Source organism: Hypoxylon trugodes (genome assembly GCF_022578975.1).
Source record: "Hypoxylon trugodes strain CBS 135444 unplaced genomic scaffold F4822scaffold_3, whole genome shotgun sequence".
NCBI classification, from domain to species: domain Eukaryota; kingdom Fungi; phylum Ascomycota; class Sordariomycetes; order Xylariales; family Hypoxylaceae; genus Hypoxylon; species Hypoxylon trugodes.
The window spans coordinates 2,132,607-2,155,063 of NW_026250018.1; the positions used below are offsets into that span (position 1 = coordinate 2,132,607).

General features: G+C 46.5%; 10 protein-coding genes across 10 annotated transcripts; 4 read left to right on the forward strand and 6 right to left on the reverse strand.

Moving 5' to 3' along the window:
• Nucleotides 1–72: 72 nt before the first annotated feature.
• Nucleotides 73–2,325, reverse strand: F4822DRAFT_395632 (S-adenosyl-L-methionine-dependent methyltransferase; the record flags this gene model as incomplete). Its single annotated transcript, XM_051457446.1, has 8 exons — nt 2,031–2,325; nt 1,614–1,974; nt 1,357–1,561; nt 1,132–1,291; nt 960–1,054; nt 461–889; nt 380–405; nt 73–324 (listed from the first exon to the last, which is right to left on the reverse strand). Coding segments are annotated over exons 1-6 (1,066 nt in total), but the record flags the coding sequence as incomplete, so codon positions are not given.
• F4822DRAFT_426979 (uncharacterized protein) lies at nt 235–500 on the forward strand (the record flags this gene model as incomplete). Its single annotated transcript, XM_051460661.1, has 3 exons — nt 235–324; nt 380–404; nt 460–500. The coding sequence occupies 3 exons, from the start codon at nt 235–237 to the stop codon at nt 498–500; spliced, it is 156 nt and encodes a 51-aa protein (XP_051316900.1).
• On the reverse strand, nt 2,326–4,385 carry F4822DRAFT_395635 (cysteine proteinase). Its single transcript, XM_051457447.1, has one exon. It carries the CDS (start codon nt 4,200–4,202, stop codon nt 2,595–2,597), a length of 1,608 nt encoding a protein of 535 aa, XP_051316901.1. The 5' UTR covers nt 4,203–4,385; the 3' UTR covers nt 2,326–2,594.
• A 112-nt stretch (nt 4,386–4,497) lies between these two features.
• F4822DRAFT_174588 (nuclear protein DGCR14) lies at nt 4,498–6,033 on the reverse strand. Its single transcript, XM_051453329.1, has one exon. It carries the CDS (start codon nt 5,960–5,962, stop codon nt 4,637–4,639), a length of 1,326 nt encoding a protein of 441 aa, XP_051316902.1. The 5' UTR covers nt 5,963–6,033; the 3' UTR covers nt 4,498–4,636.
• Nucleotides 6,034–7,286: 1,253 nt separating this feature from the next.
• Nucleotides 7,287–9,386, reverse strand: F4822DRAFT_426983 (putative GABA permease; the record flags this gene model as incomplete). Its single annotated transcript, XM_051460662.1, has 8 exons — nt 7,287–7,763; nt 7,821–8,156; nt 8,480–8,682; nt 8,732–8,787; nt 8,846–8,872; nt 8,923–9,012; nt 9,067–9,090; nt 9,250–9,386. The coding sequence occupies 8 exons, from the start codon at nt 9,384–9,386 to the stop codon at nt 7,287–7,289; spliced, it is 1,350 nt and encodes a 449-aa protein (XP_051316903.1).
• A 137-nt stretch (nt 9,387–9,523) lies between these two features.
• On the forward strand, nt 9,524–10,869 carry F4822DRAFT_395663 (uncharacterized protein). The gene is made up of 3 exons (XM_051457448.1): nt 9,524–10,400; nt 10,447–10,671; nt 10,727–10,869. Exon 1 carries the CDS (start codon nt 10,074–10,076, stop codon nt 10,254–10,256), a length of 183 nt encoding a protein of 60 aa, XP_051316904.1. The 5' UTR covers nt 9,524–10,073; the 3' UTR covers nt 10,257–10,400; nt 10,447–10,671; nt 10,727–10,869.
• A 1,335-nt stretch (nt 10,870–12,204) lies between these two features.
• Nucleotides 12,205–13,562, forward strand: F4822DRAFT_175052 (uncharacterized protein). Its single transcript, XM_051453331.1, has 5 exons — nt 12,205–12,642; nt 12,694–12,807; nt 12,863–12,966; nt 13,025–13,109; nt 13,158–13,562. Exons 1-5 carry the CDS (start codon nt 12,438–12,440, stop codon nt 13,391–13,393), a joined length of 744 nt encoding a protein of 247 aa, XP_051316905.1. The 5' UTR covers nt 12,205–12,437; the 3' UTR covers nt 13,394–13,562.
• F4822DRAFT_175047 (proline-specific peptidase) lies at nt 13,423–14,810 on the forward strand. The gene is made up of 2 exons (XM_051453330.1): nt 13,423–14,389; nt 14,437–14,810. Exons 1-2 carry the CDS (start codon nt 13,731–13,733, stop codon nt 14,687–14,689), a joined length of 912 nt encoding a protein of 303 aa, XP_051316906.1. The 5' UTR covers nt 13,423–13,730; the 3' UTR covers nt 14,690–14,810.
• A 291-nt stretch (nt 14,811–15,101) lies between these two features.
• On the reverse strand, nt 15,102–17,039 carry F4822DRAFT_395673 (lytic polysaccharide monooxygenase). Its single transcript, XM_051457449.1, has one exon. It carries the CDS (start codon nt 16,657–16,659, stop codon nt 15,448–15,450), a length of 1,212 nt encoding a protein of 403 aa, XP_051316907.1. The 5' UTR covers nt 16,660–17,039; the 3' UTR covers nt 15,102–15,447.
• Nucleotides 17,040–20,942: 3,903 nt separating this feature from the next.
• Nucleotides 20,943–22,419, reverse strand: F4822DRAFT_175064 (BtrG-like protein). The gene is made up of 5 exons (XM_051453332.1): nt 21,972–22,419; nt 21,908–21,915; nt 21,732–21,844; nt 21,206–21,588; nt 20,943–20,960 (listed from the first exon to the last, which is right to left on the reverse strand). Exons 1-4 carry the CDS (start codon nt 22,003–22,005, stop codon nt 21,240–21,242), a joined length of 504 nt encoding a protein of 167 aa, XP_051316908.1. The 5' UTR covers nt 22,006–22,419; the 3' UTR covers nt 20,943–20,960; nt 21,206–21,239.
• Nucleotides 22,420–22,457: the final 38 nt, after the last annotated feature.

Consider the following 22,457-nt stretch of genomic DNA (forward strand, 5'->3'; position numbering starts at 1 on the left):
TGGGCTAGGCCATATCGGCAGATCTTCGGCCTATTACACTAAACTTCCCGATCGCTCAGTGAGCTTCCAATTGATCATCACGACATCAACCCAGACGACTTCTGCCTGCCATTGACGAACTTGCTCCCATCCCGATACCGATATTTCTCCTCAATCAAACCTTACGTACGCACCAATTCCCGTCGGATGTACCGTATCGAGAATACCACTAACAGCCGTTAGATTCGAGCAACAATGGCTGGTCCGGGTGGTCCAATTAAGCCGCACGTTCCCGGTATCTACAGATTCACTGCTACCGCTCTCGGTGCAAGCATGTGGTTCTTCGTAAGGCCTCTTTCACCTATTCTATTCTATATAATCATGCTGACATCTTGAATAGTTAATGTGGCGCGCAAGGAAAGACGGTAATTAACCCCGATATTCGAACGAAGAAGAAACTCTTACTCATCCGAAACATAGGCCCCGTCTTACTAGGTTGGAAGCACCCGTGGGACCACTAAATCCTCAACCCATCGAGGACGATGGAGGATTGAACATAAGGAGTGCAATAGCTGCAGATATCATGGCTTCGGGAGGAGCTTAGCATTACATATATACCACGACGATTACCCACCACCGGGAAGAAGGCTCAGATCAATAGAAGAAAAGAACTGGACAACCAGTCTACCACATACTACCTAAGGTCTTACTATTACGACTATTTCAACTTCTCGAACAGATAGTGGGAAACTCCCCAGGTGTCCCCGCCTTCATAGGCGAACAATTCCGAGCAAGCCATATAGAATATCTGCCACCTATTGTACCACATGTTCGCGTTCTGCTCCCCGTACGTTTCAATCAAGTGTGGCCATATCTTATTCTTATTCGCTATCATATTCGAAAGCCAATGCTTGGGTCATGTCAGCATTGGAAGAACAGTAGTCACTTTACATAAATCCAAGATTGAAAGTACAACTCACCTCACATGTTTTTGAATAGTGGTTTCCATTGACCCACCATTGCTTCGTAATATGAAGGTCCTTCTGAAAATACAGCAACAAATCCGCAGACGGCACTATCCAGAAACCCGACATCAGTAAGCCTATTCTTCAAGCGGCAACGGGGGTGTCAAACTGGGCTTCGAATTCGTACTTGTGCCTCCGGTGAAAAAGTGCTCAGTCATCCAACCTTCCTCATAATCATAAGGAGTCGTCTTATGAGCGAATATGTGAACAAATAACTTGCCCCCAGGTTTCAAGGCCCTGGCTACTTTCGCCATAAGTTGTTCATAATTCTTCATGTGCTCAAAAAGCTAGAATTTATTCAAGTCAGCAACTTTTCATCATGAATTCAAAACTTCCACTTGGGACCAATTACCTCTATCGAGACCACCCGATCGAAGCTTTGCTTCTTAAACTCGTAGTCCACCACATTACCCGTGATGACAGTCAAGTTCGTCAATCCCTTTTCTTTTGCTTTAGAATCGATATATTCCTTCTGTGTCCTCGAGTTTGAGAACGCTGTAACCTTGGACTTCGGGTACACCTCCGCGAAGTACAAAGCGCCGGAACCCCAGCCGCATCTATACCGAGAATCAATATCATAACTCGTCAAATAGGGATAGGTAGGCTCACCCCAAATCCAGAATACTCATTCCATCGCGAAGCTCCGCCCTCTCGACATATAGCGCCAGCATAGCGACCTCAGCCTGCGCAAGCGTCTCACTACCCTTTGGATACAAACTACACGAATACTTCATCCGCGGGCCCAACATACCAAGCAGCACACCCGTACCAACTTCATAGTGCTGCTTATTAGCAGTAGCCGTCTCAATAGCAATAGGCCTCGTGCGCAAAAGCTCAAGATATTTCATTTTGCGCTCATAATCCGCAGTTCTCGTCGTAGATCCGATTTCCTCAAGACGTTGCGCGAGTTGTCGTCGAATCCCCATTCGGATCACGGCGTGCGGGAGATACCCGCCATCCAACAGCCAGTCTGCATGTACATAAGTACTTATCATTCATAGTTTCTAGGGTTATATAAAAACTTACCAATATTCATATTGACTATTTCGAGGCCTCGTGTATACAAATCTACACCTGAATTCATCGGATAGATAATTTAAGCAGTGTGTTTTAGTACCTCAGAGAATTATATGTTGTCACTGAGGGAAGATATGTCTCACCGTCTCGTTGCGAAATGCATGATGGGCATCCGAGCGAGCCTGAACCACCCCCCTTGTGAAACAGAACGCCATGCGGAACTCAAAAGTGGGTCTAATGCCGGAGAAGAATCTAGTTGTCATCATACATGTAGGTATTATCACGTAGAAAAAAGAAATTTGGGTGTCTTGAAAACCTAGTTTTTCTTTTGTTTAACTTGGAAGGCCCAGCTTGTTAATAAGCCAGCTCAACAATAAGTATTACTTATGGTGGGATGGACTACGCAATATAGGTGAGCTATCCTGAACCCCACCCTCTAGGAGTTGGTGATATGATCGTCCTGTAGTATCGTTTCAGTTCTACAGTAACTGGAAATCCGGATGGATTCAAAAACTTCACTGAAAGGGGTAGTATTATTTCAATCCAATTCCCAATTACCTAGGTATCCTTTTCTTACGTTTTTCGTTTACCCTTAGGATCCCGCCGCCGTTCCCAAACCTGCAGATACGACTCCCCTAGGTACAACAATTCCTTCTGGGTCTCCTCCACGAACAGGTCCTGACATACTACCCATTCATCTCTTCCCTTATCCTTCAACTGGACCTTCCAAGTTTTTCGTTCTTCTCCCGAATCTGCGACATCTTCTTTCGCTCTGACAGCTTCATGGGTAACGTTCGCTACTAGATCATACCAGATCGGCTCCCCAGGAGGATGATCTGCAGGGCTGGGTTCAACATATGGTGATACGTCAAGACCAACGCGCGCGTCGAAGGTAACGATAGTAGGGTTGCGCTCGGATACGAATTTATTCGTAGAGAATCGCTTGATGTGGAACATGAGATATGGAGGTAAGGGGTGCATTAATCGGTATCGCTTTCTCTGCGCAAGGTGTTCCTGACTCTTCACACCGTCATATTTAGATAAAATATTCGTGAGTGGTACTTGAGGAATGATGTTGCGCTCCAGTTCGTCCTGGAACAGGGGTGCTGGTGGCAGGTCTAGCGTTAGGAGTAGGAAACGATTGATATCGGTCTTAACCTCCGCCGCCTCCTCGAACCGTAAGCGGTCGTTTGTATCCGCCTTTGCGGTGATGGCTTGCGACTCGACTTTGAGCTTCCCCTGGAATATTCGTTGTATAATGCTGCTCCCTGGTTTTGTTTTGCTTCCACCTAGCCCCAGATGCAAGTTATTCAGAAACCACGATAGAAACTCGACGGGGTCAGATTGTACCGTCAAGGTAAATCTTTTGTTCGATTTCAACGAGATCTCTTGTAGTAGCTCGTGTGGTGATACGTGATTCTTGAATGCTCGAGGGTTCCAAATCTTGCGGAATAGAATGCCGCATCGCTTAACAAGCTCGGCGCGTGATGATAGGTCTTCTAAAAGGAAGTAGTTTCGAAGCGGCGTGACATGAGACATCGCTTGGACCACAACGTTCAAGTAATCGTTCTCCTTGATATTGTTCATTCCCACAAAGCCAGGCGTATATTCCTTCCCATCCAACGTCCACGCGGTTCGCGCTTTGCGGTCTAGTTCCATCACCTCCTGCCTCGTATATCTGGGGTCGGAGACATATTTTATGTCATCCAATGATTTGCTTTTTACTTCGTAGCCCTCCGGTAATACGTAGACTTTCTGCGTCTCCATGTTGATGAACACGTGGTGTCCAACCTCGAGAGCGTGAAAATAGGCATGCGACTTAAGACCTCGGCCTTGAAAATACTTTCCACAGACTAGGCAGGCGTAGACGTTTATGTTGGACAGGCTGATCGAACATAGCTTCTCGAAGTCGAAGTCGAGCACGTTGCGATCGATCGTATCTAGGTAAAGGTCGTCGTATCCTTCCGTAGGAGCGGATTGTCGTATCGGTGCCTTTGTAGGCTCGTCCTCGAAATCATCGTCTTCATTGTCGCTAGGAGGCGCATCGTCGAGTCGGTCGTCGGAGAGGGCAGTGCCGTTGCCGTTGAATTCGGTACCATCGTCAAGTCGCGATCTCTTCGATACGGGTGTGCCAGCATCCAGAAGCTCCTCCAAGGCTTCAGAAGCCTGTCTCTTCGACATGACGTGATTTAAGCGACCTCTGTGTGGGAAATTGTAATATCGGCGGGGAATTTTAGTGTCTGTGTTGGGTACCTAACTGTGATGATTTATGCTTGGTTTAGTGTAAGGCTGATAAGTTGAAATATTTAAGTCGCGATTAGAAGCTATCGAAGCTCAAATTTAGCACCTTGTTTGGTACGTACCTAGGTACCTACCGCACTTGATCACTGCCCCACTATGTCAATTCCAGGCCCTCCAGCTCCTTTAAAGCACCTATAGTCACTATAAATTAATCAAGTACAGTACAGTGCAACACTATCAGAACTCGGATGAAATATTAATCACAGCTCGGAAAGATGTGAATGAAGTACTTCATAATATTTGTATTATGTCTAAAAACAATTTTATTGTTGGGGATATCATAGTTCTATCATAATTTCATAACCAACTCCATGCTATTTCAAAGACTGCTTTAACTTGGACCGTCCTTTCATCGGCGTGCTTTGTCCGAATGGTGTTCTTGGAGTGCTTCCACCACTCCCTCCGATTTGGCTCCATAATCGTTGCGCTGCCGGTGTCAACCCACCCGTCACCCGAGGACTACTTGGAAATTTCGGAACAGGCGTCCTCTCAACTTTCCCAAGCAAGCCCTCCTTAGAAGCCGTTCTCTTGGATTGTGAGATTCGATCAACCATCCGATGGTGGAGAGCTTCTCTCTTGCTCTGTTCCTTAATGATAAATGGATTCGGTGTCGCATCCCCGGGGCCGAGATCGATTTTCGGCGCTGGTTGTTGCCACTCCGGCTCTTCATCATCCACAAATGCATATCCATTGACCCTCGGTGTTTCGTTTCCTGCAGTGGTCGAATTAAGATCACTTTCTCTTCGTTTCCCAGCGATAGCATCTCGCACAGCAGATAACGATGGCGACGGTGGTACGGATTCTTCATCGCTAACCTTCGGCGCTGGCAGCCTAGTGTTGTTATAGTTGACGCCCTTGGGGGCAGCTCGAGATTCTGCTTCCGACTTTTGTATCCTAGTCTCCATCGAATCCTCTACGCTTTCAGGTACGAACATTAAGGAATTATTTGGTAATGATTTCCACGTGTCGGGTTGAGCAGGTCTCTCGTCTTTATCTTTGATGGCTAAACGGTCCTTTTTGAACCCATCGTCAGTCAAGCCGCGCGTCTCCGATAATTTCGCTTCAATTTCCTTCTGTTTTAATTGCATCTTGGAAGGTAGCTTATTCCCGGTCCATAGCCAAGCGTATTTCTCGGCCTTTTTGGAGTTCTGCTTATCCAGAAGCTTGTAAAAGCTTTCGTTGTCTTCGCTTGTGTATTTGGATTGGAATGCGCCCAAGCTCATATTAATATCGACCTCGTCCTTTTCTTTTAAAGTAGTTATCGTAGATTCGCCCGATACAGACACTGGAGTGTCTCCAATGAAACCTCTAGGTGTCTGCGCGCCCGGCGCTAACGACGTCCCCTTCCTCGATCTTCGATGTCCCGGTGTCATAACCTGGTGGAGACGTCGGCTCGCGCTCGATATCCATGCTTCGTCTTTCGAATCGACCGCGTCTAGGTATTCTTGTTGTGTTTCGCTCTCGAGAAGCCCGGGGAAGAAATCGCGAGCGATGATTTGGGATAGCGCGTCTGTATAGCCCTCTTCGTCGAGGACTTTCTTTGGTCTTTTGATTCGCTTCGTCGGTGGCGGCGGCGGCATCAACTCTGTATCGCCCCTCTTGCGAATAAGAGCTGAGGAGTTGCTTGTGTTGTGGTCCATGGTTGCGCGTTCCCTGTCGACTTGTGGAAAGAAGATACTTGGTGATGAAAATGTTAAGTGTAAGGATGACGGATGATGAATGACATTACAGTAGAACGGGGTCTAAGCTTACAGGCATTTTAGCGTCTGAATCAGCTGGGCTTATCGATAGTAGCCCTAGAGGGGCCAAGAATATCCCCCATAAGTAGCCCACACTAGCTCTCGTGCTAGGGGCATTAGCGGAATCCGGCAGAGTGGTTGGCCAATAGCATTCAACCCTTAGTCCTTAGTCCTTAGATGCCCATAATACTCAGTTACTAGGTGCACTCCATTTCTTCCAGCTTCTTTTCGGAAACCTTCATTTTCAAGAGCCAAATTCAGTTCCATGGCTAGGTTGATCAATATGACCATTGTCATACCGTGATTTCTATTAGGCCATCTAGCTCCATCAAATCCTAGCGTGAGTAAGTTCTCTGGGACGCATACATCTAATAATCAGTAAAAATCTGGTCGCATAAAAATCAATAGGTTACATATGTACCTCTCGCATTCAACACTTTGTTGCCTCAAAAGTTGCCAGCTTCACATTAGCAAATCATTATAATGACAATATTATGGCTGATATAACGCAAATAGACCATCACTTATCACAAAGGTGTGCATATACACCCTTACACATTGAAGCGTGAACATTGGTGCAGGTTTTGTGATTCTATTACTGGTGTACAACACAAACATCATTACCCTATTATACAGATTCGCATCATCTTCACATTTTGACATACCTTTTTACACGCCTCTCAAAGTTAAGTATACACTCCCTACTATATATGGAGCACCTCGTCCTTCCTACTCTCTCCTCTCCTTTATTTCCTCACATCATCACAGACTATTTCCCAGTCCTCCATCATGCCTCGCGCCTACAATCCAAATCCCGAGTTTACATTATTCACTCCTCCTTCCTCATCCCATAGCGCCAATTCCACTAGGCATATCAATAGCTCAACGACCAGACGCGAGGAACGCGAGTTCTATCAAGCTCTCATCACTCTCCTGGGTCGGATTGCTGATTCATTGGTGTGTCTATCTTGAATGCCCATTTTCTTGTTATTAACATATATATCTACATAGGATCGAATTTCTGGTTCCATCGTTGCTATCTGCGAAACCTGTGGGACCCAAGAATGCGATTGTGCTATGGGGTTGAGAGATATGACCTTGGATGGATGACTATGAAAGGGCTTTGAGAGTCGAAGGTTGGAGGTTGGAGGGTGTAACATTAACAACGGAATTAGGGTCCCGTTATCACGTCTTGCTTCTAGCCAATGCTAGTCACTAAGCACAATCAACAGTCTATCTCTACTATCGGACCTTTATATTCTTTCTTCCCCTGTACGAAGTGCCAGATAACCGCGAAGAGAGCCACAAACCCAAACGTTAGTACGCTAAAGTTCATTTCTTGGGCATCCACCGGCGTGGCTGGAGGCCAAAATGCCCAGAACCATAAGACGAAGAGGTAGATGCAGGCAAATGCATTGTTAAGTATGCCTAGTACCCCTGGGATACGCCAGGGGCCCCAATGTAGATTGTTCGGGCCAACCCTCACAATATCGGGGTCGTAGGGCGAAATACTTTGAGGTTGTAGACGGCGCCAGAGTAGTAGGCTGCAGCTTATCAGATAGGAAGAGTAAAGGCCGACCACGCTAAGGTTTACGATGTTATTGAATGCAACGCTAGAACCGAGAATGATGAGAGAAAGGAGTAGGGACACGGTGGCTGTGAAAGCGATGGTGTAGATGGGTATTGATGTCCGCGAAGCCAGCTAGTCGGACATAGATATTAGCTAAGCAAGTCCAACGTATCCAGGAGCATTAATTACCTTCATGAAATGCCTCCAAAAAGGTATACCACGATCTCGCGAGAACGACCGCAGCATTCTAGACGATGATGCTAAAACGCCGACTGTACTGCAAATTCCGAGTGCCACAATAACTAGACCCATTACGGCTGCTCCGGCCTTCGACTTGGTCCCGGACAGGAATACGAATAAGAATGGGTATCCTAGATAAGCCTGGGAATCCAGAACCGCATCGAGGTTTCCTAAACAGAAGAGGTATGCAAGTAGCATCGCAAATCCCAGAATGCCATTTAGTACGATGCTGATCACGATTGCGCGGGGAACCACAATCGAGGCATCCTTAATCTCTTCAGCCATCTAAATTTGTTATCATAATGATCAAGATTGGGAGGGAAGCAGAGCGAATGAAAATGGGTGTGCTTTACATGTACAGCCGAATCGGCACCATATATATATGTTAATTGAATACTGAACTTAAAATATGTATTCTTCTAGGATGGTAACTTACCAATTAAAGAGAACACGGAAGCTGGTAGGCCAACCATAAATGACAAGCCTGGAGTGGACCATCCACCGGTGTTGACGAATGTTGTGAAGACGGACCCATCCCCATGAGGTGCGAGATAAACCATAAGGATAAGGACTCCAAAGAAGCCAAAGATGTGCAAAATTAAACTTACCCCTTCGAAATGAGCAAGAGTCTTACTAGCGACGGTGTTGATAAAGACTGAGAATGCTAACACGGCCCAGAGGAAGAGCATAGCTTGCCATGGCTCAGGTGTATAGTCGGACTTTACCATAACTATGACGCCCTGCAAAAGCGTTCCTATCAGATACGCCGCTGATGCTGTGACGGCTTGCCAACCAGCAAACGTCATCCATCCTATGGAGTAGTTAGGTCCTGCGATATCAATAGTTACTCGAGTTCATACCTGTGATATAGCTTAAGAAGCGCCTAGAAGAGTCAGGGGCTAGCATGGCCACCCAGCTAAGCCCATTGTTAGCCACATCCCATCATGCCCAGATTTTTCCTTTGAGTATCTCACTGGTATTGCCCACCAGCAGTGGGTGCCCTGTCACGTAGCGGTTAGTACTGATTAATGATGAAGTGAAGGAACCTTACATTGAGGCCAATTCCGACAAGACAGTGAAGGTAGACAGTGTGCCAACCCATACTATGAGATAACCCCATATAACACCCGCGGGCCCGCCACTGATTGCTAATATTAGCGAAGTACCTTAGAGACACGCAGCGCATTCCACGCACTTTAATAGACTCTGCGTCGAAACACTATCGTATGTTAGCTTTCACTACCCACCGTAAATCGAGGCGGGTTCAAACACAAACATCAATATTCCTTCCCATGTTATCAAAACTGTGCATGAAAACCCAAGGATTGACATGAAACCAAAATTGCGCTGTGAGACGTCAGAAAGTTATCAGATTTACAGAATAGGGATACTTGCTTTCAAAACAGGTCTCTTGCCTAGCCTCAATAGATCCCTTTCGTCTGTAGTATAGTCCATGTTGGTGACCCCATCGCTAGGGAACGAACCCTTTGCTCGAACCCGCAGTTCAACATCCATAGCTGGCGGTCGCATCTCAACTTCTTCTCACGATATTGAGCAGTGAGAGATGCCAAAGACAACTTCTCGCAGGATTCGTGAGAAGCTTGGAAATTATTGTATTACCCACCCTAGGTGCGCCACCTCCGAAAGGGATGTGCAGCGGAAATGATTATGCTCGCGCCCCTTGCTTCGGCAATCTTTATCTATCTTTGTGGGCGCCATAAGCAATGAGTTCCCACTCTTTTTGTACTGTACCAATCACCACGCCCCATTTAAGGCCGAGAATCTCGTACATTCGATGAACAGTACTAAAAGAGTGAAATTTTATTGCTTTTGGCGCTTGAGGGGATGGGTTAACATACGACGTGGCTTTCACTAGATTTATTTGATGGCGTTCGCAAATTATCCTCCTTCTACATCGGGCGGGGTCGAGCGCACGCGTACCAAATATACTATGAAAATGAAAATTACAAATGAGACCTACATATGAATCAGACAATATGGGCACGAAATCTCTTCGTGGGCTTGCTTCACACGGCGTTATCGGCTGAAGGGTGTGTTGTACCAGAGGCCATGAAGAGCAAACTTATTGATAGCGGCAGGGTTGAAGATGGAGTACAATGGTGTAGTTCCTCAAATTTATTTCATCTGATCATAACTAAATAAAATATTTCTTCACGATCTCGAAGTCGATGTTTGGTCGTGATGGACGAAGGGGAAACTATCAGCGACGAGAGAGTCGCACCGCTAATTCAAATTCTCGCATGGCTCTTTTTGTCGTTCTGTATCATTTCGGTGGCAGCGCAATTCATAACTAAGCACGCGATGTCAAAACCATTTGAAGTCACCGACATATTACTATTCGTCGCGCTTGTACACTCCTATTAAATCTCTTTATAATTAACTCTACTGACCTCGTTTGAGTAGGCTCTAGCAATTGGACAGACTTCAACTCTGCTGTGTCCTGCTGCACAAGTTATTGGAAATTCGCCGGCAGGGCTTTCTGAGGCGGTGATTCGGGGAGCATTTAAGGTGAAATTTTATCTCTCTATATGTTGATGTTGGACTGAGGATGTAGGCACTATATAGCAGCGACATGCTCGGCATCTTTGCCCTTGTAGCTACAAAAGTCTCTCTGTTGATCGTGCTTCTCTTAATTACGCCGATTAGGGTTCATCGAGTCATTATTTGCGCTACAAGCATAGTTGTAGGGATATGGGGGATCAGTGCGGTCTTCACCATTGCTTTTCAGTGCCCCTCTCCTCGGAGGTGGGATATTTTGAATGAAAAATGTATTGACATTGTGAGTTCTTGCCCCCTTGCATCTTCGAGCAATGATTTCCTGACTCCTAGGTTAGCGGGCGGCGATGATATACAGCGCCATCATGAACATATTGACCGATGCAGCATTGATGATTATCCCGTCGGTAATCATTCTACAAGTTCAAACAACATGGGAGAACCGAATGAAGTTTTTGGGAGGATTCTTGTTCCGTGGGATGTAAGTTCGATCAAGATGTGCCGCCTTGAGCCTTCATGCTAAGATCCGATTCTATTAAAGTCATAGTGGCAACCATCATTCAAATCGTCTACGTCCAACGTCTCGTATTTGATGGGAACTTCCTTAACGGCGTGTGGCAAGTTGTAGTCTGCAACGAAATCGTCTAGGCTGCAAGCATTATGACTGCGTGTATTCCATTCTTGAAGCCTCTCTTGACAAGTTTAGAATCGGGTTTCCTTCGCGTCGACGATATAAATCGACGAACTAATACTACTGGCGTTGGTTTGGGCGATAGTTCTTCGAGGTGGACATCGAAATACATCAAACTTGGGAGCCAACGGAGCGGAGCTCAATCGACTGAGTTTCAAAATTTGGGAACTACATAGCCTTATGATTTGGTACTTTATATTTCAACCTTAGTTATAGTGCGTTCGCGACTTATATTTCACGCAAGGACCATGGCTAGTAAAGGCTTTGGCCCCCACCAAGCGTAAGGGGAAGAGAGGTTCGAATCACAATGACAAATTCTCACGAATTGATGTTATTGTATTAGAAGACTCTACCCCTAAGTAACGACCGTATTCCCTTCACGCGAACAGCTGAGTTTTGCGGTGTCCTTCACTCCTTCTCCGGTCGATCTGGGGACGGCAGTGTTGGCGTGGGGTAGGGGCTCTCGCTCTCTATTCGGAAACCACTCCGCCATCAGCAAGGGGTGAGTTTAGGCTGATAGGTTTACTATGAGGCTCGAGGTCGAGCTCTCTCTTCCATAGTGGTGTAGTAGGGTTCGCGCCTTCGGAGACACTGCCTCTATTTTCTATGAAAAGGAAAAGGTTAGACTCATGACGCGAGATCGTGGGGTTCGGGGAACAAACCTAATGGCAGTGACATGGCGCCAAAGGCGAATGATATTATAAGTATGCTAAGAAGCTGCATATTTAGAGTGTTCCATGGATGAGCCGTGGCTATGAGTGTATTGGTGATGAGAAGATATTCCTCTTTCAACAGAGAGGGCGTTGTAGATTTATATCATCTATTACAAAGTAACCTATCGTTGTTTCATAGTCTACCTACTGCATCATAATGAAATAATCCCCGATCGACACTCATGCGTCTCACATTCACGAACGTATTGGCTCACCGCCTAGCCTTCTTGATGATACGACATAGATCAGTTTATGTAACACGGTATGCAGGCTCAGGTAGGGCTATATTCTGACACGCTTGAAAAACAGCCAACAGTAGCCGTGAGCGAATCGGTCGGAGTTTCTCTGGTGCTACACACGATGAGACAACGACTAACTTGAACCTCTCGGCGAAGTAGTCATTGGCTCTTCCATCTCAAAAACCGGGTACAGTTTGTAGATGGATGTGGGTTTTTCGCGGCAGGCAGAATCATGAAGCCAGAATAATGCGAAGTTGCGGTGACGGTATTACCTCAAGTGCTGGCGGGGTCTCTTCATAGGCGCCATAGCCTGAGAGTAGGAGAGGACCATATGCCATTTTAGTTGCTCTAGTCAAACCCCCTATACGCCCATCGCACTTGTCTAAACCAAGCATCGATCTTCATCATGGACTACTTTGAGCCAAAGCTCTCCTTCGAAGCTACAGAACCAGGGGACTCGCTGCTTCAGCGTGAGGTGTCGGCGAAGAGGGATAAGCCATGGTTTTCGAAACTACTACGCTCCCTCTTAGTGATAGTGTTGGTTATGTATGTGATTATATCGAGTACGATAATCGCGATCATGGTTCGCAGTAAAGTTCCAGAGCCGTATTGTGCGTGATAGCGTCTTATAGCGATATGCGCATATTCTAACAGAACTCTAGCACCCGCTAGCCATATAATATCCCACGAGCGACAACCCCTTTACTTTGGCGAAGATGCGAAATACACCGGACTTCCCGAGGATGTGGATGAGGCATGGGATTCTCTTTTAGAGCGTGAGTGTAGACTTTCTATTCGAACCAAAGTGTTAGCTCTGCTAAATCAGAAAAGCAATCAATATCAGAGTTACCGAAGAGGAACTCCGACAAGCTCGTGCAGATTTGAGCGAGGACATAGTTCGATTGCCTGATGGTGGCTATGTGTCTGTGCTGTCTGTATACCATGAACTTCACTGTCTTGTAGCCGCCGATCATATACTGACACTACCCCTAGAATGCACTGCGGAGAAACATATTTCGCGACTATTACTATTCCAATATCACAGCCGAAGAAGCCGAATACAACATTGTACACATGAGTAAGTAGCCTATGTCTCGATTGATTTATGAATGCTAAATTGGAACAGCTCATTGTGTCGACACAATTAGACGTCGTCTAATGTGCAAAGCTGATATTGCGGTTTATACTGCGTATTGGATTGGAGACCAGTATGCTCATCCAAGCAAGGAACTTCGTTCCAAATCAGATACGGTGTGCGTGAATTGGAAAGCAATTGAGGAGTGGTCAAGAGACAGGCTTTTGGAAAGGAACAAGTACAAGGTCAAGCCAGGGCCTTATGAGGAAAGTTTTGCTCGGAAATAGATTCTATATTGTAGAGTATATCCGTGAGCGCATCCGTGCCTCATTTGTAAGGGGGTAAAATGATGTAAGGGGTAAGTTCCGGTTGGTATAGGCGGGGTTACAAGGAGTACAAAGGTAAAGATCTCCCCATCTATGCTGACTGTAAAGTACCTATATAAATATACTTGGGCAGGGCGGACCTTCCATTTACAACAATTCCATCACTTGTTTCTGATTGACACTTAAATATTTTAAATCGTTGAGTTTGAGTAACTACCTAGGTACCTAGGTATCTTACATATACGTTACGGAAATCTTAGATGAGATTACTTTCCAACGCAGCTTGCTTCCACTAAAAATGGCAGAGGGTACGGTACCATTCGTTGCCCCGGGCCTCTCGGAGCCTTCCAAAACGTGGTACAAGATTGTCGGCGATCTTAAACCCGACTCGATCCCATTGATAGTAGTGCACGGCGGTCCTGGAGCATGCCACGATTACTTATTACCATTGAGTGACCTTGCGGCCAGCAGGCCTGTGGTTTTCTACGATCAAATCGGAAATGGGCTCTCAAGCCATTACCCAGAAAAAGCGGGAGATGAAACCTTTTGGACTGTAGAACTTTTCAAATCAGAACTCGACAACTTACTCTCACATCTGCATCTTGTTGGTCGACCAATTGACGTGTACGGACACTCTTGGGGCGGTATGTTGGCGGCGGAGTGGGCGTCTACGCCACAAAGCTCAAAGAACCTTCGGCGTCTAGTACTCTCGAACAGTTTAGCGAGTATGGACGTGTGGAGAATCGCAGTCAACGCCTTAAGAGTAAAACTTCCCGACGACGTCCAAAAAGTACTCGATAAATGCGAGGAGAAGAAAGATTTCGAAAGCCCAGAATACAAAGCTGCTGTAGAGGTCTTCTACAAGAGACATCTTAGTATTGCTAGGCCGTGGCCCGCCCCTGAAGTTGAAGCGGCACTCAATTGGTTTGCCAAGGACGCCACAACATATGGTACTATGTAAGGATACGGCTCTCTTATGCTGGAAACTTACTGATGAAATACAGGTATGGCCCAAGTGAGCTTTGCATAACTGGGTCGCTTCGGGATTGGACTTGTATACCCTCGCTGAAGAAAATCCAAGCTCCGACTTTGCTGATTAATGGGACCGAAGACGAAGCCCAAGACGTGGCGATGCAGCCATTCTTCGATCATATTCCAAAGGTAAAATGGATTACACTGGATGGCGCTGCTCACTTTTCTCATATAGATAAACGGGAGGCGTACATAAAACACTTGGAATCATTCCTATCCGCCTAGGTGGGGGTAGATGATCGAACTACATGCAAGCCCGTACGAGAACAGAATTTAATATATTAATCCGCAGCCACAGAATCATCACTCCTGCTTGGTGGAAAAAGCAAGTGTATACTCGACCCCAGTGGCTGCCTTGCCGGTGTCGGATAAGTACCTACCTAGGTAGGTAGTGTACCTCCGTCGGCCTCGAATTTGTCCTGTACCTCCTGTTTGGCGGTAAAAGTGTAGCAATAGGAGGTCCGATATGTGCCCAGATAGTACAGCATGCGAGTATATTGAAACATGCATGGTGAGGCGCTTCCCAGCTTTCTCACCGGTTGTTGCGTTAGATGTACACCGGGAAGTTTACCTAGGAACATATAATCGATGCACTAGCCAAGGAATCCAAGTACCTGAACCACCAAATTACGCGCTGGCCTCTGGACATTCTTCTTCACGCATCACCAAATTTACTAGAGCACTCTCACAATTCTCAAGATTCACTAATAGGCAATACGTATCACTTGCACTGAAATATCATTTTCTTGGTTCATGACGGGCTTTCCATTGCTCATGGGGTATGTGGTATAAAAGAAAAGGTATGTACATAAAAATTGTGGTGATACAAGGGTCTAAAGCTGACCTAGAGAATAAATAAAAAACCAATGGCCCCCGTGATGTCAGATATCCTTTCCGTTTCGCTTAAAATCCACGCCGCTTCGCTATTCATCATCCTACTATCGTAACAGATATCCCAATTCCCCTTTTAATGAATAGGCGATTTACGCACGGAAGGCACGTGCCTTACGGCCGGAGACGGCAACGGCAGCGATGTTAAGGTTGGTGCCTTGTCCTGCCTTGCAGTTTGTGCCTGCGGCCATCTGCATCACGACGGACCATTGGCCTGATGCGCACTGCTGGTAAGTGGTTCCCAGGCAGTTGTATGTTCCCTCAGGTGAGCAGGCCCCTGTAAGACCAGTGCCGCTGGATGATCCAGAACCTGAAGAACCAGATCCAGTTGAGGATCCAGATCCGGTGCTGGAGCTGGGTGTGGCGGCAGGGGGGTCGGCTTGCGCTGCTGAGCTAGCGGACGAAGGAGCAGCAGCGGGTGTTGTCGCGGAAGATCCAGATCCAGAGTCGGAGCCACCAGCAGGTTCAGTGATGAATACACCGCCGGCGGCAGATGTGGGTGAGGGAGCGGTGGTAGGGCTGGGAGCAGCGGCGCTAGACTCCGAAGAGCCAGAACCCGATCCAGAATCAGATCCAGAAGATCCCGAGTTCGAAGAACCAGATCCTGCAGTGTTTCCTTGTGTGCAACCATCGTTCGAGCAGGTAGCGACTTGAGAACCGCTGGTGTTGTCCTCGACCGAAGAACCCGCGTCGGCGAAAACGTAGTCGGACGACTCAAGGGTTTGAGGGTGTCCACCAATGTTCAAGACGACCATGTCCGGAAGCTTGTCGAAGTTGGCTTGGTCGCCTCCAGTTCCTGTCAATTCTAGAGCACCACAGTTCATGTACATCTCGCGGTTGCCGACCTTGTTGAACCAGGTCCAAGCAATGGTTGCTTTACCGGCTGGGATGTCGCTGGGGATGGTGTAGGGGTAGGTGAATGGGTCGTCAGCATCGGCGCTGTCTCCCATGTTTCCACTGACACCCTTAGCAGGGCAGCCACCCTCGATCGAGTGGATGACCTTAAACTTGCTGTCCTTGGTGGGGTTCTGGTCGTAGGTGATAGAAACTTGGCAAGAACCACCTCCGTGGGTGGCTTGGCCGACGAAAGAGAGCGTCTGCTTGGATCCAAGCTCGTAGGTGTTCGTGGTACCACCGGTGGCGGAGTATCCATTGCCGAACTTGCAGGGGAAGTCGCTTCCGCTCGCGTCGAGAGGGCTGTTATTGAGAGCCGAGGGGTCGAAGGGAGCCGGGCTCTTCATCTTCATGTGGGCGCTAACCGTGGCTACAAGCCCGGCAACGCTGATCATCTTTGCAAAAGACATCGTGAAAAAATTTGCTTGTATGTACGTGTATGAGATGGTTACTAGGTCCAGCCGATAAGATCTCAGAACAAGTTTCTGTGCAGGAATGAAGTAAAAGATCGATATGGATCAAAAATCGAAGATGGTCCAAATGCTTGGTTTAAGACTATTTTTAAATTAGTAAAATCGCCCATATCACAACTGCCTTGTTTTCCTTCAATTAAGAACACACACACAAAGCCTCGAGTGAGACAGACACAACTCGAAAGATCTTTGTCATTCACATAAGAGCTATTGTGCAAACTCAATCATGTGGTTGATAAAGGTATTGTATTGTTCGTGAATAACATGAAGGCGAGGGGGCAATGTGCTACCAACCTGAATATGGCTTTGTCCTAACGGGAGAGAACAGAGTAATCAGTGACCACGAGGGAGTGAGATCGATCAAGATGTTTCTTCGTGAGCTTAGCTCAAAGGAAAGTTGGTGCTCCGGGCGACGGAAAAAATGAAGAAACAAGACACACAAACGAGGACTAGCCCGTGTTGTGGTAAAGGAAAGATGGTTTGCAAAAAGATGTCGTGAAGACTACTGCCGCTGGCGTGAAGAGCGGAGGAAACGAAACGACCGACTTGGGTGACTTGAACGAGCGTCTTATATCTCGTGGGATTTAGAAAGAATGGAAGGCGGCAACTGTGAACGATGCACGATGATGGCGCGAAAAAAAAAAAAGAATGAATGTGACTAGCCTAGTGTAAGCTGCAGGTACAGGAGGAAAAGAGAGAATGATTGGGTGTAGATGGAATGGAGTAGAACTTAAGGTCGGTCACTATGACTGACTGAGAAGTGTGGTACCCACTCACAACGCTGAATTCAGAGCAGATCGCAGACCCCACACTTTTTCCAGGATGGAACATGGCCAGTAGAGCTCAGCCGTCGAGATCGCTCTCGTGGGTTTCGAAGCATGGTGTTGACGATTACCTACTAGGTACTGGCAGGGGAGCCAGCAGGGATACAGGGATACAGGGATACAGGGAGGGCTGGGGTGCAGGGGTACAAACGGGGATGGCAATTCGAATGCAACGATAGGTTAAACTACCAGTTGGCGTCCTTTTTGGCTTGTTTCGTCTTGGCTTAATGTACGACCAAACAATTGTCTAAGATGGTCTAAGTGGCTAAAAGACAGTATTTTCAGCACAACGGGCCGTCGTTTGAAGAGTAAACGTTGGTTTAATTTTTTCTTTGTCCGTTTTTTGTTTGGTACCTGATGTCCCTATCTGTTACCTAGCTAGACTATCTTCGCCCATATTGTAGGGAGGACAACAACAGTAAGGTCTGATTCTTCAAACGACTCAGATCGACCTGATCGGCTATCCACATTGCCTCTGCATTGGGCGGCAGTGGACCTGTCAAAATAGAATTGTATGCGCTCGCATACTGACGACCTGTTCCAGTAAAATTATCTAGGTACGGAATGACAGCTTCCTAAACGGTATAAAATGAATTAGGGATTTGGGGAGGAATTTAGTGACGGCATAGTATTCGGTCATTCAGTTTCAGAATTCCACTACTCTAGAAGGTTTTTAGGGCACCGTTAGCCTATATGTCGCCTAACCAATCATATCGCCAATGACTAATTTGACTTTCCCGATTCGGATGGGTTCGGTCACCCCTCCAATCGGCTCGCCTCGTCGCAAAACTCTATCTTGTTCTTAGGACTCTAATCCTCTCATCCCACATTTCCCTGAAGGCATCGAGAAGTAAGCTTCTATGGAGTCCAACACGAGCTGCACATTGATCGCAAATGCTGGGAGGTAAGAACTAACACGAAAATTTAGGTAAGTAAATACCGAAAAGAGGAAAGGGATGAGATCGTCAGGAGGTTTTTACGGCTAGAGACAGGGGAAAATACGACGGGCTTCCCGCTTACGCTCTGTTTGCGCTTGATGGGCAAGGGGAATAGGGGATAGAATTTTTTTTTTCCTTCCCTCTCCTTCTGCATGCAACCTGAATGGATAGGCTTCTCAGCCTCTAGCATTCCAGCTAGGCCCAATTCTAGCGCGCCGAGAGATCAAGATTCAGCCACTCACAGCACGATTACAGGGGATATAGGCCGATCGCCTAAAAAGCTTGGAAGCCTGTTGAGCCTTCAATGCAACCCCCAGCCCCTGACATGGGGGGTTCTAGCTGTGGCTTCGACCGTTCACGGCCATGATAGTCCAGGGGATTTTAGCGAGAGGCAGCCCCTTCCCCACCCCCGCCGAGCCGGTCAAAAAAGATGAAACAGCACTAGTTTCAGGGATTATTCAATCCGATTTCTGCGATGCAAGACTCCAATCGCCTACCTCCTTTTTTTCCTTAAACATTCTTTTTGCAACCTCCTTGTGGTAGACATTCTCACATGCGTCTACCCGTCCGCATATTTCGTCTTAAACATGTATAATAAGGTTAATTAATGTCTTATATCCCTACATGAAAAAGTGATTAATAGGAAAATAAAAAAGCTTAAAGATCGCGATGACCAATGATATCATCGTCTGGTTTTAACTATCTTGCAAGGATAATGACACAATATGTTCCAAAAGACAGCCTCTGTGTTTATTTCTAACCACTACATTTAGTCTACGAATAGAGATTTCTCACATCTACGCCACGCGCTTCATCTTCCCACCTTAAGGTGAGTGATCTGTTCCGCATATGACGAATCGGTGGCCGCCGAACAACCGAGAGGAAGCGCCGGGGGTCAAAGTGCCTACATACGTAGTACACATAGGTAGATGTTAAATGCGAGCCCCTGTTCATCCGTACTAGGAATTCAAGCCCACAACCATCACCAGCAACCCATTTTTTACGATCCCCTAGGAAAAATACGCCCGCCTCCTTACTCCTTGCAGAACGTCATCCCAAATGGATGGTTCCTACATATGTATACCACCATACTAATACTAGCATAGCAGTGCTGACTTGATATACGAATTTGAATGGAGCCATTCCGCCGTATCGCTCAACCGTATCTTGTAGCCTGAGTAGTTACCAACCACCCAGCGGCAATTGGTCGCACGTATATATCGACCACGACCTTGTTGAATGCCGATCTAGCGCTTTTTAGGGCGGTAGATCATAGAGGTCGTCGCCTAAAATCTGCCAACTTTTAAGACTCATACTAATTCTACGAACAAGCGCATATTGCTTTGATAAGAATAGTAGACTAGCATTTACGGACCTCTTCCGATGGTCTAGCCCCGAAATCACATAAAGACTTACGTACGAGATGGCATGCCGTCCTTGAGGGGTAAGGCAGAATGGTTCCTATGATGCTAGGGTATACGTCTGTATGTTTATGCTACTATTATTACTTACTAAAACAAGCCCTCACATACGCATTTGAATGCGCACCCGAGGTATTGTCGCTCTGTGGCGATATCTAAATCTCTATTAGTATGCGAGGATTGTGGCTATGGAAATCTTAGTTCCTAGTATATTAATTAGAGCCGTTATGAAAATGGTGGATAGTTGACGATAATGAAGGGGAGAAGTTAAGCATTGTTAGCTGCCTATTTTAGAAACCACCGGTCGTTAAAAAATGCCTCGGGGAAGAATACCCTAGGCATCCTCGTAATCGTGGCAATTCTAACCTTGGCGTTTATCTGAAGCCTGCTTTGTTTCTCGGATAACTATGGAGACCAAGAACCAGACCGTGAGCAACCTCGGTGTGGGCGACAACCTTACAGGCAAGTAATCGTATCGCCATATACCTAAGCACCTTAAGTGTAGGGCAATAAACATGCCACGGATATGAATTCAAGTTGCGTGTTTTGGGTCTCACATTGTCAGGTAGTCAGCTGTGGTGGGGGGTCAATTTTAGGAAGCCGACATTGTTTCATGTTTACTGTTAGACTCAAAGGTCGAATGACATGTGTTGAAATGGGGAGCAAGGCGGATTTTTGAGCCTCTTTGTTGGTTACAGATTGATTGAATCACAATTGGATGCCTTAATCGCAGCTGAAAGGATTGCCATAGGTTAGGCTGACCCGAATGTTTCAAGCACCACGTACGAATTCAGTTGAACTTCGTGTGAGGTCGTACGTTGCGATTTTCCGATCGATGTACCTCGGTATCTCTCAGTACGCATCAGCCCACGAAAGTACTCTAGAGGTTTCTCTGCACCATGCCGTTAATTTGGACCATGATGGGTATATTCGCCATCATTTCCGACTATATTATGACTCCGAGATGAATATCTATGCACTATAGTAGATGCTTGTTCGTCAAATAGCACAGGGGCGGTATGACCTAGACGAAGCTAATATTCACCCCTAGCTACCTAGGTACTCATAATTAGATATTTCCTTGGATTATAAAGGGGCAAATGGGGACTTGGTAACGTTGCATTTGGACTATAGCAATGCCATCAACTAAGCACGATATTGTGAGGGCAAGGTCATACCAGCCTCTAGAGGACTCAACATTTATCTTGCTTAACGTGCAACTTTTTGTTCATCCTGCCTGCGATTAGCTGAGGGAAACATGTCATGATAAGTATTTCAAGGCTTTGGCTCGTGTACTCACAGACAGCAGCTGACTTCTCATCACCCTCCACGGCCTAGGGAGAAAAGTGATCTGTATCCTCGAAACCGTAATCCTCTCGCGTCCATTTCTTCATTTTCTGCGTCCGGAATTCGTGGAAGTCCCATTCTCGATCCTCTAGCGAGTTGGGGTGTAGGAAGACGTATACTTCGCATTCGACCTCCTCGCCCTCAACATTGCCTCGTCCCGCGTCATTCCCAACCTTAGAGAGTAGGCGAGCCTTCACCGTCCGACGCTCATATTCGTCACCTTCGAATGCATCGAGGTGGTACAGGTTTGCGTCTGTCAAGCCTGTCACGTACATCCCCCTGACCTCATGATTCTCATCAGGTATAATTCCCGGATAGTCCGCATTTTTGACTCGGCTGTAGAGCTGGGTCTTAGCCATTGAACCTGAATGGTGAACTAGGGGTTTGAATATTTGATCCCGTATAGTGACTTATCGCCATTTTTGAGCATGTGTAAAAGATAATGTTTAAGACAACGCTAGCCTGGGTTATCGGCTTACCGTCGACAAAACCCGTGCAATATAGCTGGTTTGAAATCATGAAGACTCTTTAACAAAGAGACATTTTCAGTGGACGACCTATAGCAGACGGTAAAGAACACCTCAGCGGCCATCTGCGACTTGTGAGCAAAACGAGTTTGAGTTGCTTGTAAGAGGGGATAAAACTGAGTACTCACTAGTGTGCCTGGCAGCTGTTAATGGTGAGGTCCTAGACAAGCCAAATCAAGAGCCTACGCTTACCGTAGAAAAACGCTGTATGAGTACGGTCGGACATGATTTTGAACGGTTAGGTAGTATGCTTTTGTTTCTGTTCTACATCAATACAGAAGCGGGCAGAAAGCTATACTTTATAAACTTGAGGTTTTTCAGTTTGGTTGAGAAGAACTCGCTAGTTATCAGCACCAGTTGATTGGAATATCGATTGCCTAAAGACTCTAGATAAGAAAGTTGGGCTTTAAGGTGCGGGGTCTTATTGTTGTAGCATAGGCATCAGACTGGCTTAATCATTTGTGAAGTGTCTGGTACTTCCTCATGAGAATGTTTGAGAATAATTATAGAGGCATGATATCTGGAAGTTTTGGTCGGAGATGTTTATTTTACTGGGCCTAGAAGCGAGGATTTAACATTTCTGGCCGGTGACATCAGTATTATTGTTCTCCGGAGTCCGGAAGTTCAAAATGGGTACGGTAAAGAGCAATCCGGCCGCTGGGGCAAGCACGACCCGAC